This window comes from Porites lutea, chromosome 4 (genome assembly GCF_958299795.1).
Source record: "Porites lutea chromosome 4, jaPorLute2.1, whole genome shotgun sequence".
NCBI lineage: Eukaryota > Metazoa > Cnidaria > Anthozoa > Scleractinia > Poritidae > Porites > Porites lutea.
This window is the reverse complement of record NC_133204.1, coordinates 39,030,352-39,047,320: the sequence shown is the minus strand read 5'-3', so window position 1 is coordinate 39,047,320 and position 16,969 is coordinate 39,030,352. Positions and strand designations below refer to the sequence as shown.

At 39.2% G+C, this 16,969-nt stretch overlaps 2 protein-coding genes across 5 annotated transcripts in view; both read left to right on the top strand.

The window, feature by feature from the left end:
- LOC140933545 (annexin A5-like) overlaps window positions 1-5,813 on the top strand; it is a 330,251-nt gene extending 324,438 nt beyond the window's left edge. For 2 of the 3 annotated variants that reach the window (XM_073383143.1, XM_073383142.1), the window contains 10 exons: window positions 63-176; window positions 653-743; window positions 1,278-1,357; window positions 1,763-1,819; window positions 2,347-2,393; window positions 3,210-3,276; window positions 3,991-4,066; window positions 4,424-4,482; window positions 4,690-4,812; window positions 5,542-5,813. In XM_073383143.1, the coding sequence (XP_073239244.1) occupies window positions 63-176; window positions 653-743; window positions 1,278-1,357; window positions 1,763-1,819; window positions 2,347-2,393; window positions 3,210-3,276; window positions 3,991-4,066; window positions 4,424-4,482; window positions 4,690-4,812; window positions 5,542-5,601 (774 nt within the window). In that variant the 3' untranslated portion in view covers window positions 5,602-5,813. Of the gene's footprint in view, window positions 1-62; window positions 177-652; window positions 744-1,277; window positions 1,358-1,762; window positions 1,820-2,346; window positions 2,394-3,209; window positions 3,277-3,990; window positions 4,067-4,423; window positions 4,483-4,689; window positions 4,813-5,541 lie in introns of those variants that run through there. The other variant, XM_073383144.1, reaches the window with a different exon arrangement.
- A 653-nt stretch (window positions 5,814-6,466) lies between these two features.
- LOC140933535 (tubulin alpha-1C chain-like) lies at window positions 6,467-15,537 on the top strand. Of its 2 annotated transcripts, none has more exons than XM_073383124.1 (7): window positions 6,467-6,937; window positions 7,870-8,009; window positions 8,667-8,889; window positions 10,087-10,235; window positions 10,523-10,915; window positions 11,966-12,253; window positions 12,791-15,537. In XM_073383124.1, exons 2-7 carry the CDS (start codon window positions 8,007-8,009, stop codon window positions 13,088-13,090), a joined length of 1,356 nt encoding a protein of 451 aa, XP_073239225.1. In that variant the 5' UTR covers window positions 6,467-6,937; window positions 7,870-8,006; the 3' UTR covers window positions 13,091-15,537. The 2 variants fall into 2 exon arrangements, with proteins under 2 accessions (XP_073239225.1, XP_073239226.1); XM_073383125.1 differs by lacking the exon at window positions 6,467-6,937 and having other exon boundaries at window positions 7,169-8,009; window positions 12,791-13,096; window positions 14,058-15,537.
- Window positions 15,538-16,969: the final 1,432 nt, after the last annotated feature.

Below are 16,969 nucleotides of genomic sequence, written 5' to 3'. Positions count from 1 at the left end.
TCACGACAAGTTTCCACATAGTCTTAGCAGTGCTGACTGTTAGTAATTTTGCCACCCTGTAGGACCTTTTGAAGGATCTTAAATATGAACTGGGTGGTCATTTTGAGGACATTGTTCTTGCTCTTATGATGCCTCCCGCGGATTACGATGCTACTTCACTGAGAAAAGCCATCAAGGTAAGTACAAGGTATATCGAGTTTCGCTAGAAGGGAGGGTGGTCTTGTAAGGGAGGAGTGGGTGGAATAAGTGCAATGAACCAAATCCTGCACTGTGAAAACCAAGGGCCTATCCCCCTATCCTGGCTTACAGGATAGCAGGATAGCCCTGCTTGGGATATTGGGGGCCAACAAGGTTTCTTACGAATCCAATTCGTGTAGTTCATTTTACATGCATGAATTTGGTTAACTAAGTCATCCCGTAGATACTTAAAAGCTGCCCATTCGTTCGTTAGTTACATGTTGGCTTCTTTCTTTCGCTGCTGATCTGTAACTTTGCATGTAACTAGCGCCTTTGAAATCTTGGGAGAGGGCTTTTTTAACTGGCCTTCTTTTTATACCCTTCTTTTGCTTGTTCACTCCCTTAAACTGAATTAAACACTGGCAGCATACTGCCCCTCACAATTCATTCAATTCGCTTCCGTGTGTTTTTTCAGGGTCTCGGAACAGATGAAGGCGTTTTGATTGAGATTCTGTGCACAAGAAGTAATTCAGAGGTCACTGCAATAAAACATTCCTATCAAAAGCGTGAGTTGGCGAAATAGTTGACAGCTATTTCAATTTTAAGGCCTCAAGCTAAAGCGATATGGCTACAAGGTCGCGTGGGTAGTTTCTTTGTAATCCTGTCGTAACTTGTCAGTGCTATAGAATGGTATGAAACATCACTAGAGTTTACCTTTACGATTTCACGCCGGATGGCAGAGGTGGCTAAATGTTTGTGAAATTATTACCTATAATATCTCTATGCTTTCTCAGTCGTGGTCGTCGTGGGATAGGCTTTTCGTCCAACACCGTTAATTAAAATAGCGGTATTTGAAGTATTTAAATTAGACCTTATTGAAGTTGTGATCATCTCAACGAAGTGAGAAGATATAATCTTAGTCACAGCAAGCAAGTTCTTGCCAATTTATTAAAGATCGCGGTTGGTGATTCAGGTGGGGTTTTGAACTTGTGAAGCTAGTCTTGACTAACACCAAGCTCACTCATTTACCCTAGTTACACCTTTCCCTTAATACTTTCTCTGGCTAATGAAAACATATGCATTTTTTGGCATGTCTCAAGTGTTCAGCCGAGACTTGGAAAAGGATGTTGCAGGAGACACTTCTGGTTATTTCAAGAAATTCCTCACTTCACTTCTTCAGGTAAAATTCATAGTCATAGTCAGAACAAGTTCACAAGAATCCGCGGGCCAGGCGATAGAATTTTCTCTTTGTGAAAGATTTTCTTTTCATTTTATTTCCCTACTTTTACTACAAAGAAGATCATAGATAAAATTCTTGTAAAAGTTCGGTCAATATACAAAGATTTCATGAAGACCCGTTTACAATATTAAAGGAGAAGAGACGAGAGGGGAGGGGACGGGAGAAGGGGAGTGGAAGGGAGAGGGGTGGGGAGGTGAGCGGGTGTGACTACTCTGTCCAAGTAATGAGTTAAGATCCGTTTACCCATGCCCAATTTTTTAGCACCTAGTATGCGCAAACCTTCGTTTATATGTTTTCCAGGTGCTGATCCGCACCAAGCTGTTTCGTGTTCTTTTATTCCTACAGGCCTACAGAGACGAAAACCAGTCTGTTGATTTTGCTAAAGCTCAGGCAGATGCGAAGGTGCGTTGCAGAAGTTTCTTTTATTAGAATAAAGTTATTAAAAAACTTGAAGATTTCTTGACGCTTTTTACTTTCCTGAGTAAAAGATAAATAGTAGTTGTAGTTAATTAGAACTCTATAAGAATGTTTACTTGCCTTTCGGATCGTGGGGGTTCGGAATTACTAGCTTTTAACAGAAGGATAAAACTAAAAAACCTGCAAAAACCTCTCGGAGCAAAGAAGGAAGCCATCAACAAACTCGAACCCCATATAAACAGCGGGCTAAATCGAACCCGGGCCTTCAAGCTTTATCATTAGCCCTGCCGGACTTAACAGGAACACCATAACAACGTGGACCAGTTACAGTTGGCCAATTATCGGTTTAAATATATGATATCGGTCGGTTAAAAAACTGGGACCTGGACTAATCCTTTTCCTTGTAGAAACCAGTGAGGATGGGAATTTTGTTGCCAAACGTAGAGCGATGCTTTGAAAAGCGTCCTCTGGCAGGTTAAGCTTACTGTTGTCAAATATCAACTTGTGTGTAGGCGCTATACCAAGCAGGAGAAGCAAGATGGGGAACAGACGAATCAAAGTGAGTTTTATAAGTGTAAAGATTAAGCGGTCGTTGAGAAAACTACAGAACCAAATATTTACTAGTAAAACTCATGAACTAAAAAATCTACGTATAGCTTTACTTATCCTAGGAGTGCTTAATGCATAAAAATTTGCAGAGCGAAATACAAATGAAAAGGATGGAAGATTATGGAGTTGTAACTCGGAGTTTCACGCACTACTGTAGTTTTCGATCATCAGACTAAAAATTCTGAAAACAGATTTCGGTTTTAAGTTGGAAATTTGAAATTCATGGACGGTTGGAGCACAGGTGGCCCAAGCGTAATTTGAGAGTTTGAACGGGAAAAATAGAGTTTGAAACTTAGATGAAATAAATGAAGTGAAAGCGATAAAAGTTATCAATAAAGTGTAAATATTGTTACCTGGAGTCGTTGTCTTTGTTTTTACGAAGTTTCAACGCGATTTGAGTACTTCTACATCATCTGACATGACAGTGTAATAATAAGAGACTCTTATTATTACACTGTCAGGCCAGATGATGTAAAAGTACTCAAATCTCGTTGAAACTTCGTAAAAACAAAGACAAAGACTCCACGTAACAATATTTACACTTTATTAATAACTTTTATCGCTTTTACTTCATTTATTTCATCTAAGTTTCAAACTCTAGTTTTCCCATACAAACTCTCATATTACGCTTGGGTCACCTGTGGTTGGAGTGGCGCGTTCTGTGATTGGTTGCGAAGAACTTGTTCTCGTGACAACACTTGGTTTCCAGCTCGGATCGTTGATTTATATATTTTTTTGGCATACAACTGCAATCTTTTATTTTTAGGTTTAATATCATCCTTGTCTCACGAAGTTTTTCCCAGCTAAAAGCAACCTTCGATGAATACGCCAAGGTAAGTGATGACTTTTCATTCTTCGATTCAACAAAACTTTGAATCAATACTTCTCGTTATAACGCTCTGCAGCCTAACGGTTTATTTTCTTACGTGAGGGAATTTTGTATAGTTTCCTTTAATCCTCCGTTTTATGTGTTTTAAAAAAAATTAGAAGGGGTAAAGTGATCATTTTACTTGAGTTGAGCTAGGCTCTTTGTCCACTCTGTCAATAAGGAATAGTCGTGAACCATCTTGTAAGTGCAACCTTCCAGTTGTGATTTTCCCGCTCTCCTGGTGACAGATGAAACAGGACACGCTATTTGCTATCTTTTTAAAAAGCTTAAATGTGCCTTCGGATCAACTAAATTCCAAAAATAATTGTTAGTTTTGTTATTTAAGACTATATTTAGGCACTGAAACTGTCTCCTTTCGTCTGTTGTTAGAGATGGCAAGGATGGAAATGGATTGAAACGTGAAAAAGTTGGGTCAAGTTTTAATGTCATGACTGCAGAAATCACCAAAAAAAATGCTATGGTTTTTGCTGTATTGAAATTTGTTTCAGATCTTTAAAACTCTACAGGAGCATTTTGTGTATTGGTTAATGCACCAAGTGCTGACTTAAGCACAGAATTGGCCAAGAACAGTAGTATCCTCGTGACATGGCGCTTTTAAAGCCGTGGATAGTGCTACTTCAGTTCTGTATGTACTGTATGTATTCATGTTTCTTTTCAGATTTCTAAATATGACATTGAAGAGTCAATAAAGAGGGAGATGTCTGGTGACTTAAGAGATGGAATGACTGCTATAGGTAACACTGAAGAAATGATGATTAGAGTGCTTGCGTTATTCAAGGATAATTTTTTAAGGCCATATCTTCAGTTTATTACCCTCTCCACTGACATCAGTTTTTTTTTTCGCCGCAGGCTGGGTCAAAATATGGTTAATAAACTAACATTGGTGTATGTCATTCCAGTAGACGTGCACCGTTCTATGCCTCTTATTTTACTGGTCCCCTTTAATCTGCACTTCCATTGTTTTCAGGGATAGAGGCGTTGTTATGTGACAATCCCTATTGTTTTCCTAGCTAACCAAAATCAATCTTTCAAATAGGTGCAGGATCGCCCTATCATTCTCGTCATCCTTAATTTTCTGTTTTTCATTTCAGTTCGGATTGTGAGGAATTCGCCTGCATTCTTTGCTGAGAAGCTGTACAAGAGCATGAAGGTGGGTAAACGATTTTCTTCGTGAAGTCTTCGCGAAAGCTAACTTGGCCCAATTTCCTTCTCCTTTCCTAATTGGAGGATACAAACGGGAGAACTGGGACTCAGGGAGCTAATGCGACGAATCTGTTTTAAAATATTTGCCTTTGAAACGATTTGGTCCCACGAATGTCGACTTCTAGCTAGTACACCTATCTTTCGTCTTGTTTAGGGTCTTGGAACAGATGATGCCACCCTTATACGAATCATTGTGACGCGATCAGAGGTGGATCTGCTGGACATTAAGGACGAGTTTGCCAAGTTATATCATTGCTCACTGGCTAAGTTTATATCGGTACGAGTCATATAAATGTGTTTAATATTTTTATCTTACAAAGGTACTAGGTCTTGGGTAATCCCAAGTAAGGCTTCCGGAGATGAATCCTGTTCATTTTAAGCGAGTGTACTCGATGTCCTACTCAGACGTTCCGTCACTAGGTGTTTCCAAGGGTCTCTTTCTTTTAGCCGTTTGGAAACAAGGTTGGCTGGGTCTTGAATGTCATTATCGTTTTTCTCTTATAATTGAGTAGCTCCTAATCTCGAATTGTGCTGTTGCCAAAGTAGTGACGATGTAACAAACAAGGGATATTTCCGACTTTCACGCAAGTCGAGAAAAACTGACGTCTGTTTTTAAGTTTATCCAAAGTTATACCTGAATGCAACTTTATTTTAAATCCTTTCTAATTTTGTGTACCCCTCCCTCCTTCAGCAGCGTAAAGCGTTGTTCAATTGATACTTCAGTCACGTCAATCCTATCTGGACTTGAAGGAAACTGCTGAATTAGCTCTGACTTGCTTCGCCTATTGCCTCAAACTTTACCTTCTTTTTCAAAGTTCTGATGCTTTTTATATGAGTAAAGATATCTTTGAACTCAAAAAAGTCTCATAGAGGAAGTGAAACACCTACATTTCAGTTTTATTTGGAGTGACGAAGAGTTCGCGTTCGAAATGCCAGCCTTTGAATCTCTCTAGAAGTTTGAACTGCAACTCCTACCCAAGTAAATATTTTTCTTTCCTTTTTTCAGGACGATACACGAGGAAATTACAAGAAAATTCTCCTTCAGTTAATAAGTGAACAGAAGTAGACTTTAGCTTAATGCTTTTGCAAAAGCTTGTTGTCCTTTTCATCATCGGCATTATTATGGGTTAGTTTTAAATGAATACGCGCTGTTTCCTTGATCATGTGAGAAATGTTAATTTAAGTCATTAGTATTACATTCACCGAGATTGTTACCATATAGGGTGAACTTTCTAATATATGTTTTCTTTAGAATAAACATACAATTTGTCCACCTTCCGGTTTGCAGAAATTTTTTCCCCAGTTGAAGACATGTTTTTTGACACCCTTTTCAGGTTTTTAATAGACATTTTCGTAACGCCGAACTATTTATTTTAGTTTATCTATTTATTATTTTTTTTCATGCATGATGATTAGCCTTACTGACCTCGTTAGCATGTATACAATTCAACCTCGTTCCCTGCAGGGTAGGAGAGTACCCTGGGAACGAGGGTATTGCACAATTGAAACGAACTTTTAATTTCAAACGAGGCAAGAAAAGCGCGACACGTAAGGCTCTGAAAGCTTTCTTAGACAAGAGTGCGTGCGCCTAAAAATTTAGGCGAACGATTTCTAATCAACGTGTCAACGATCGAGCGCAACACAAGGAAAAAGTAAAATGCAGATGTTCTGGTCTGCAATATTGTGCGCAAGGATACGTAAAAAAAAAGCTTAAGTTTTGAAGTTGCCCAGCAAACACTTCACTCCACAGCCTATTCCGCGGTTACCTCGTTCCCAAACTGTAAGGAAAACAGAGAGCTCAGGCTCGTCTTCCTAAGACACCATGAGCACTGCGCAAGAGCAGGGAAGATTGAGAGGCCTGGACATTAAGCCTGGACATTAGGCCGATTATCGAGTACTGTACATCATTCAAGAGAAGGCACCACGTAAGGCGGGTTTCCTGGAGACGAAGAAGCTTCTTGACGTAACAGTTGCTAAAAATGGAAAAGGGTTGGAAGAGGCGGTCGGAGGCAGCGATAATCAAATATTATAATATTATAAATTTCCAATTTTCAAGGGCAAAGTGTATAGGATAATATTTGCCGTAATGTTTCACAATGCCACAATACAATTAGTTGACGAAATGGTCTTGGATGCCCCATATACAAAAAAATCACGAAAGCTTTAATCTTCCACTTTATTAGAAGTCAAATACCAGTCGTTCATGGACAATTTACCGGTGTTCCCCAAAACAGATGACGGTCTATAGTTGACGTTCTGTACCCTTTGCTGTTGTCTTCATTCAGCTGTTAAACCGCAGACTAAGGCATTTAGCATTCAAATTACGCCACTAGAAGCAGTCGCAAAACTCTTGGAAACCTTAAATTCCACCTTGTGGAACCCCAGTCGAACTTCAACTTCTGGTAAGTCTCGTCCAACTTGTGTTTGTCATTCTCTCCACCTGACACGAACGTCTATTATTTCACCTCTGTTGGTCATTTGTTCCTGTTGTTTGCGGTTTACTTTTTTCTTCCCCAGTCCTGGAAGCTGTTCCGAGAGCTTCCATTGGGCCTAAATTAAGGTGATCACTCGAAAGTATATACGACAGGACAATCTGTCTGTGTGGTTGAAAACTTTGCATTTCGTTTAGTATAGGTGCACTATAAGTAAGGAAAATGACCTTTGAAGTCGATGAATAATTTCGTCGTCCGAAAAAAAAAGAAGCTATTGTCGATTATTAAAAAGGTAGTTTCGAGTATCTCGGTCAAACCTCTCAGGGCAGGCCCCTTATCCCTCCCGCCCCACCCACTGTAACTCTTCAAAACTCTCCTTTCAGTCAGCTGGAAGTTTTGATCGTAAGCAGCTGGTTTCCCTGAGTTCAGATCAAGTTTTCCAGTATCATCAATTAGCAAAGTCTGTCACCCTAAAGATTCATGGTTAATTAGCTGTCCAATTTTTAGGTAGATTTTACAGTTTTGCGTTGATCAAATTGCAAATAATCGCTGTAAAATATACCTGGATGTTCTTTGGGGTTGGCTATCCTACTCTCTTAATCGACACCTGTACATGTGTCTTTTCTAAATTCTACGTCTCTGTTGTGTGTCGTGCGTTAGTTTTATTTTTTACAATCAAATTAACTTAATGCAGTGTAAGACATTTTGTCCAGATTGATGTGCAATATGATTACCAAGATACAATTAGTGAGGAACAGATAATTAACGCCATTATTTTGTCTACAACGGCCGCGCTAACAGCAAGGTATTCAAGAATAGCCAAAATAACATTTTAGGGAGGTTCCTTGATGAATTTTTAACCGGTCGTGACAAGTTATCATTCACTGTCTCTCTACTTGTAGTTTTATTGTTTAGTTACTCACAGCAAGTACCACAGGTGTGGTATTGTCAGTTAAGTGGAAAATCTCAATCACAGTTCTCTCTAATTACGAAATTTTTGGATGGTGAAGATTTCCCGCGAGGAAGGTAACGTGAGAGAATGGTAAGTACTACAGTTACGGGAGATATTGATCATTGCTTTTATTAATATTTCCTTTTTTTTTTTAGCGTCTTTTAGACCTATACCGGGTCATATTGTTGTGTCTGCTATAGTTTCTCGTCGTGACGTCTTTGACTATAATATTTTCAAATGATATCTTTAAATCACAATATTTTTCCTAAACGTTAAATCTACTGTAATCACAAATCAATGGTTCTTAAATTTACAAAATCGTCGAGATGGGCCAATCGTAATTCTTCTTTGAACCTTTTGCTTCGCTATATTTGAAAACGTTTCCTCGACACCTACCCTTCTTGACTGCAGCTTTAGTGGGTCGATTTAGTTATTGTTATTTATTGAACAAAACAAAAATTTAAATCATGATTAGAGAAAGAAATAGGTAGATAGCTATCTTATGAAAGAGAAATTATATTACCGATATTTTAACTCGAATATGAATACGGAAAAATTTAGCGTTCGCTTTGCTGCATGCGCCGTTTAAGGTCTTCACGACACGGTCCTCATGAAAACAAAGCAAATTGGTGTATCTACCGTCTTAGTTTCTTTTAACTTCGTTGAAAAAGTAGCGCTAGTGAAAGACACTTTGATAAATAAGGAGTTGTATCTTTACTTAGAGTCTATATTTTTTTGTCATTACAGCGAGAGTGCATATCGGTACATATCGGGCAAGCCGGGGTTCAAATCGGTAATGCGTGTTGGGAACTGTACTGCTTAGAGCATGGCATTCAACCGGATGGTCAAATGCCGAGCGACAAGACCTTAGGCGGAGGAGATGACTCTTTTAATACATTTTTCAACGAAACTGGAGCTGGAAAACACGTCCCTCGAGCAGTAATGGTCGACTTGGAACCTTCGGTTGTTGGTATGTACCCGAGAAAGAAATGACAGTCTATTGTTATCTTCTTTTTGCTATTAATATTTTAAACATCTACCTGTTCATTTTTTTCATTTTGTTTCGCTTTTTGATTTTTGAAAGCTGTAAAGCGGAATTTAGGAGAGCTAAACTTGAAATACGATTTCCCTTTTGGTTATGGGGACAAATCAATTTTAAGTAGGTTCATAGATACGTTTTTTGACTAGCTTAATTCGCTAACTGAAAAAAAGGTACCTTACTTTCCAGTTCTAACTGCAATGATAGACCGCTTATTTTATCAATGTTTGTTCAGTTTCTTGGCTACTGTCGATCCCTGTTACCGGTGTTGTCAAGGAAAGTTCTATAGTCTTTAAATATTCAATGATTTTATGAAATGTTTAGGCGACAGTTTGCTAGTTGTTAAGCAAGCCCATCTTCATCCGATGGGCTTGCATTGTTAACACAAAATTGCACTGATCTGATTTTTTTGGTTCTCTAAATTGGGGGGGGGGGGGGGAAGGGGGGGAGGGGGGGTTGTACATAGAAACTATTTTCGGTACGTGGTGCATTTGAAGGGATTTAAGCTCCAAGCTGAATTACTTGAGCGAAGAATTTATAGACACTTAGCTAAGAGCAGCTTTCTAGGGTTCGTGCTAGGCAAGTTTTAAAACAGCGTTTCTATAGATACGTTTTTTGACTAGCTTAATTCGCTAACTGAAAAAAAGGTACCTTACTTTCCAGTTCTAACTGCAATGATAGACCGCTTATTTTATCAATGTTTGTTCAGTTTCTTGGCTACTGTCGATCCCTGTTACCGGTGTTGTCAAGGAAAGTTCTATAGTCTTTAAATATTCAATGATTTTATGAAATGTTTAGGCGACAGTTTGCTAGTTGTTAAGCAAGCCCATCTTCATCCGATGGGCTTGCATTGTTAACACAAAATTGCACTGATCTGAGTTTTTTGGTTCTCTAAATTGGGGGGGAATTGGGGGGGAGGGGGGGTTGTACATAGAAACTATTTTCGGTACGTGGTGCATTTGAAGGGATTTAAGCTCCAAGCTGAATTACTTCAGCGAAGAATTTACAGACACTTAGCTAAGAGCAGCTTTCTAGGGTTCGTGCTAGGCAAGTTTTAAAACAGCGTTTCTATTTGCCAGATTTGACGGCGTCAAGTAGTGTTCATAATCAATTGGTTTTTCCTCATAGATGAAGTTCGCACCGGTACATACCGTTGCCTTTTTCACCCTGACCAATTGATCTCAGGCAAGGAAGATGCCGCTAACAACTATGCCCGCGGGCACTACACTGTTGGAAAGAATCAAATTGATCTCGTCCTTGACAGGATTCGAAAACTGGTAAGTTCAGTCAGTAACCCGTTGGTGGAAAGTGTCAGCTGTCATGAAAACATCCGCCAAGGGATTAAGCCTGCGAGAATTTAACCAACATCTCGAACTAAGTAAATTCTATCACCAGAGGTTTGGGAAAAAAAATTGTTACCCAAACCAAACCACCCATAACCCCCCCCCTCCAAATCAAACATTAAATGGTCGGCCCCTTAAACCGCGCTTCAAGTCAGACTTCCTATAAATAACTGACTCTTTGTATCTGTTGGATGAACATTTGGGTATACTTTGTTCCACAGAGCGATCAATGTACCGGTCTTCAAGGTTTCCTCATTTTCCACTCATTTGGCGGTGGTACTGGGTCTGGCTTCACTTCCTTGTTAATGGAGCGTCTCTCAGTTGACTACGGCAAGAAGTCCAAGTTGGAATTTTCTATCTACCCCTCGCCCCAGATTGCCACAGCAGTGGTGGAGCCGTACAATTCTATTCTCACCACTCACACCACCCTGGAACACTCTGATTGCGCGTTCATGGTTGATAACGAGGCCATTTATGATATCTGCCGTCGTAATCTTGATATCGAGCGTCCCACGTACACCAATCTCAATCGCCTGATTGGTCAGATTGTGTCCTCCATTACAGCTTCGTTGCGGTTTGATGGTGCACTGAATGTGGATCTCACAGAATTTCAGGTAATTCTACATATACATTCTACATATATATTGTTATTTCATTCTCCTCAAAGCAAAGAATGACGTCTTCCTCAACAGTACCCATTCTTTTCTTTGCAGCCTTGAAAGGCATTATGTGTCGAATTTACCCCCAGTTGAGTTTAGGTAGAGTTTTGCCGCCGAGGCCTTCAAATCCTGACCCCGGCGAGAGACCCTTTTTTTATGTCCTGACGCATTTCATTTCACATACAGAATTAGAATTCTCAAACTAACATAGTGAAAATAGATTTGTCTGGAAAAAAATTGTTGGTACCATCCGGAACGCTCATCGCTAACCTTTATTTCACACTTTTCCTTGTTCACCCTGTTCAGCGGCAAATATCCCTTAGGCCAAATTATGAATCCTTCAAAAATTTACCCAAGGTAGCTCAGATTCGACCCATGCAAGGTTATCGCATCCAAGTTAGGTTTGAATTCTGGTGCCACGCTGTGCATTCCGGATTCCAGGTACTCCCTGGGTACTGGATTCCAGGTTCCTTGTCAATGGAACTTGAATTCCGATTTTTAATCAAAAGCAGGAATTCGGAATCCCTCAGCTATATTTCGGATTCCAAATCCCAGGATTATGGATTCCTTACGTGAGGCAATGGCTATAGATGGATATAATTTGAATTGGTTTCTCGCTTAGAGCGATTTTCGTATGACTTTGAAATGAAAACGCGCAAACAAAACAAAAACAATTAACGAACGGAAATAGAGCGATTTGATTGGTTAATCGAAAGGATACAAACGCGTTGGTTGGTCGAGCGAACGCTCGGCTGAAAAAACTTCATGCCCGAGAACTTTCTAGAAATCAATCGATACTTCGCTTTGCAACACGAATGGCCAATCGAACGATGCCCTCTCCATATTAGGGTTTTCTTTAGCGGGAAAACGAAGAGGCCATGTTTTGATCTTTTCATCCATTGGCTGATAAACGAATAACGAACACTTACCGAAACCAATTTTCAAGGTCATGCGAAAATCGCTCTAAATAAATAAATTCTCAACTGTTTTCCCTTGATGTTACAGACCAACTTAGTCCCCTATCCACGCATCCACTTTCCCCTGGCCACGTACGCTCCCGTGATTTCTACCGAGAAAGCCTATCACGAGGAGTTGAATGTCGCGGGGATCACCAGTGCCTGTTTTGAGCCAGCAAATCAAATGGTAAAATGCGACCCACGTCACGGCAAATATATGGCTTGCTGTTTGTTGTTTCGCGGGGACGTGGTACCCAAGGATGTCAACGCTTCTATTGCTACTTTAAAGACTAAGAGATCGATACAATTTGTTGATTGGTGCCCAACTGGATTTAAGGCAAGTTGCCCTTAGTACTTCTAATGTGTTAGGAGCCACCACAAAATATAGCCGTATCTTCAGTGAAACCCCTATAGAGGCGTTTGAAAAGAGAATTCCCATAAAAGATGGAAATAAATAAGCGATATCTTTATACAGTGTTTGTTGCCACTTAGTTGTTTCGAAACTGTTCATGGTGAATTTCGTGCTTAAAAGTAAATTTAAGTAAACGGTCAGCCCTTCTTGTGACTTGCGGTTCCTCTCTTTTAAGAGAGGAGCTCTAAAAGGACCTCTAATTTGGTCAGTGAAATGAACTTCTAACCACTCTTTAGATAAAACTGAGTCTCAGACTTCAAAAACAGCAAGCAGCAAAAGTTAGATCCACACTTAAACACTTGAAAAAATGAAATTACCCTTTTGTAGTTTTAAATATTATCACTGTGTATTGCCTTAGTGGTTGACAGCCGGGTTACGCAGGCTCTGATTTCTGAATGTCTTGGAAATTCTTGCAGTTTTGTTAAAGCCATAATTTTTAATTGTACATACTTTTCTTTCTAGGTTGGAATAAATTACCAGCCTCCCACTGTCGTACCAGGTGGAGATCTGGCGAAAGTACAGCGCGCAGTTTGCATGTTGAGCAACACTACTGCGATCGCAGAGGCCTGGGCTCGTCTTGATCACAAGTTTGACTTGATGTACGCGAAACGTGCATTTGTACACTGGTATGTTGGTGAGGGAATGGAGGAAGGAGAATTCTTCGAGGCACGCGAAGACTTAGCTGCGCTGGAAAAGGATTATGAGGAGGTTGGCGTGGATTCCGCCGAAGGAGAGGAGAATGGTGAAGAGGAGGAGTTTTGAGGCCATGTTTTCAATTAATAGGGATTTTTCTCTGAATACAGGCGTACCAAGCCCTCTTGCTTGTGCAATTACTAAATGCTTAAGCGTCATGGTTTGTATGGGAATTCTGCGAACAAATTTTAGAGCTTAACTCTCTCGATCCCCTCTAATATAGGGTTTATGAGGAAAAAACGATTGAAAGGGGGAAAAATTGTTGTCTATAAACGCGTAGCTATTATCCATACGAAACCTTCACCATCACAATCACCATAACCACTACCTAATTACACCATTTCCAAACTTATCGCAATCTTGAAAGGGGCTGTATCTTGTGAGCCCAGTTCTTTTTGTATAGCCTTTCCAATTACTCCTCGTTACTCTCTATGGAACTTAATATGCGCGAGGCCAAATTTCTTGTAATTAGCAAAATTGTAAATCCCGAGGCTTGGATAAAATTTGCAAAATCCTATTACGTTTAACAGTTTTCAAAAACTCTAATTGCATTTCTTTTTAATCCTCTTCAATTTTGTCCATCCTTACCCGTACCTTCTTTTGCCTTTCGTCTGTGACCACCACCACGACCACGACCACCATCATCGTCATAATCATTATCAACAGCGGCATTATTATTGAAAATACCCTTTACTCAACTAACCATTATTGTAGCTACATTCAATTCCACGATCACTAAAAGCAATCTATTTTTTTGTCATCATCGCTACTACATTTGCCAGTTTTTTTGAAACATACCTTAACAAACTGACCTCGTGAGATTTATCTCGTTTTGCAAACAGTTTAATCCCTGGCCATCAATTCGCAGAATTTCCATATATTTCCATATTGACGTCGTGCGACGTTGCTACCAAGGCTGCTTTATACTATGAACTTGCTTGACCATCCAAGGCTTTCGGATTTAGGGGCACCGCGCTTAATTATGTCTAATTTTAAGTATTTTAAGTTTTAATACAGTTTCCTTTTTTATTTATAGGTAGAATTTCACCTCTAATCATTTGCCAAAAAGTCATAATTATATAAAAAAGCTTTGTTTATCTCTCTTTTCAGAGAGCCGTCCAAAGTGTAGTGTGAGTTATATAGAAGGCAAAAGTCAAAGCCTTTACCCTTTTACTATTATGGTAAAACGGAAGGGGAACACCAACAATCCAAAGAGCTCTATTTTAGGCTTAAAAACTCTTAAAAACAACTAATCAATAAGCTAGACCAAAAAAAGCAAGGTATTCTAGACTTCTTGGGTATAACCTAGTAGTAAGCCATGTATCGAGGCGTCCTCAAAAATGCACTCACTTTCTTTGAGAGAGAACAAGCATACATTGGTTAGGAACGTGCGCCGTGCGCCGTCCGCCGGATAGGTAACTGTGTACATAATTTCTCCATTTCCTCCTGCCACACCTCATTTTAAAATGAAAGTAGTAAGTAGAAAGTGATGGGTATGCAGTGGTTTGCCTCGCAACTAACACAACACGTGCAGTGCAAACTGGGGCCTCGTGCGCAACTAAGTGCCCGAGTACAAGAAGGTTTTGACCTTGTTCTCGGACATAGAAAAGCGCATGACATACTGGCGTACGTGAAAAAGGGGTGTGTTCACATTAGGTCCCAGCGAGTACCGAACTCCGGAACTGTGCACCGCGAGCACCAAGTGTAAACAAAACTTGAGTTACACATCACTTTGTCTAATATGGTCTTTTAGAGTTAACCTATCTCAAGTTCATGAAAAATTCATGAAGAAAATACTAATGAAATGAATGTTTTTAAAATGAGTGTTCTGGAAATCAGATGAAAAACTCCCCATTTTTGCATCCTTAACATCTGCCTCTAAAATAACGTTTTTGTGAGAAAAGATATCAAACATTAGACACAGTATTTCAACACATTATCAAACACCTTAACGTTCGTCGAAATCGGCTCATCTCACTGTCGGGTGCTCAATGGTGTGACGAAACACTGTCTCGCACTTGGTGTAATATGTCAAAAACGAGGGCGAGTGCTTCATCACGGGTTCCAAGCACACCGAGAAACGGACGAAAACAAGTGGCCTATGGCCTCGTGCTTTTATCTTTTTCGAGGTGCTTGTCAACACCTAACGAAAAAATCAGCTGGATCATCGGTCACTGCTTTGCTGCCTAATAAAAATATCATTCATACTGATGCCCTAATACAAAACTCATCAGGGACTTGATGCTTCGTTGAGGTTTCTGTTCTGTTGTAATATCATAATTATATATTTAGTACGTACCTATATTTATTTGCATCATATTTATTTCTCTATATGTAGTTATTTTTATTAGTCTTTGAGCTCAACCATGAAATGTTTAGTAATACGCATGCTTTAAAGCGCCAAAATGTGTATGGCGTGCTAAAAAAGACCTTGTATTATACCTTGTATTATTTTACTCTTCGTCAAAAAGTAAAATAATAAAAAATAATAATAAAATCAAACCATATTAACAGCCTACAGTCTCGTATTATAACCCTCTCATCTCACGCTATCCCTTTTTAAAAAGCTTTTAATGATTACGTTCAATTTGGTTTTAAAATTATTCATTGGTTATCTGTCCATGTAATGTTTATACACGGTCTTTGAGAGAATTTTGATTTTGGGATCAAATGAGTGAAAAACAAACATCTTTAAGTTGTGACCTAATAATTCAATTAGTATCATTTTTTTTTTCATTCTATTGATCATGTATCTACCTGAAATACTGGTAAATGATATACTTGAAGAGAAATCTAGTTTCCCGAAACCACAGGGCATTATGGGAAGAATGCAGCTAGAGTAGTCGATCATTCCCAAGAGAACACGTGTGTTCTGTAAGAGCAAGAAAGGGCCATCGTGTCGCCTGGGGAAGAGACAGAGCATTCGCTGCGATAAAAAATATACTGGACTCGATTATCTTCAAATAGGAAAATGATCACACGCTATTCATCAGTGTTCATTGCAAAAGTTAATTAAACAAAATCCCGGAACTTCATTTATGTCGCTATATTTGAAAAAAGGAATAGGCTTTTATTCAAGAGTTTTCTCTAAACCCATCACTGCCGTGCATTAACCATTTACAATTGTCTGATCCGGCCGGGAAGCTTTGATACTAAACTGGTACAATTTTCATATACTAATCATGAATTAGATAATACAATTCAATAAAATCAAGTACATACTTTTTTATAGCTCTCCGAGAAGAAGACAGATAAGAGGGGGCATAAGCTTTTTAAAGACTGATTAGTGGGCGAATCCGTTGCCCCTGTGGACAAATGGAAGTGTATTATCCAATTAATCGTATTCGGATTAAGTGCGGTTGATCGAATTTCGGAACCTCTTAAGTCCTGGTATAATTTCACGAATTTATGAACCTCTTATTGTAACGCAGACACCGCTAAGTTAAAAGCCTATTATCCTTAATCGAGCCTATATAGAGTGTCTTGGATATCTACACTTTATAACATGCCCCATAAATCCCGTAGATCTTCGTATATTACTTTCGGCAACGTGGCCTTGTCTGACACAGTTCTGACTCAATTAGCTTAAATTCTCAGTGTATCATAATCATATTTGAAAGACTGATAAGGTCGTCCGGAGAAACAAGTTCGAAATGGACAATGGCAACTTGATGCTGTCGTTGAATAAAGGCGAAGAAAAATATTCGAACTAGAATTGTAATCTATTTTTGCAAAGGTGCCCCACTTGCTGATAAATTCTGTCCATGTAATTCAGTACATGTATTAAAGTTCGGATGGGTTTAACTGCCGTGGTTAGTGCTTTTTTTTCACTTTTTAGTTGGTTATAAAATCTTCCATAGTGCCTGTTTAGTCGCTAAATTTTCATCCTAAATAAAGTGTTACAGAGCCACAATTTCAAAGTTTAAAGTGTTGAGACCGACCTATAAC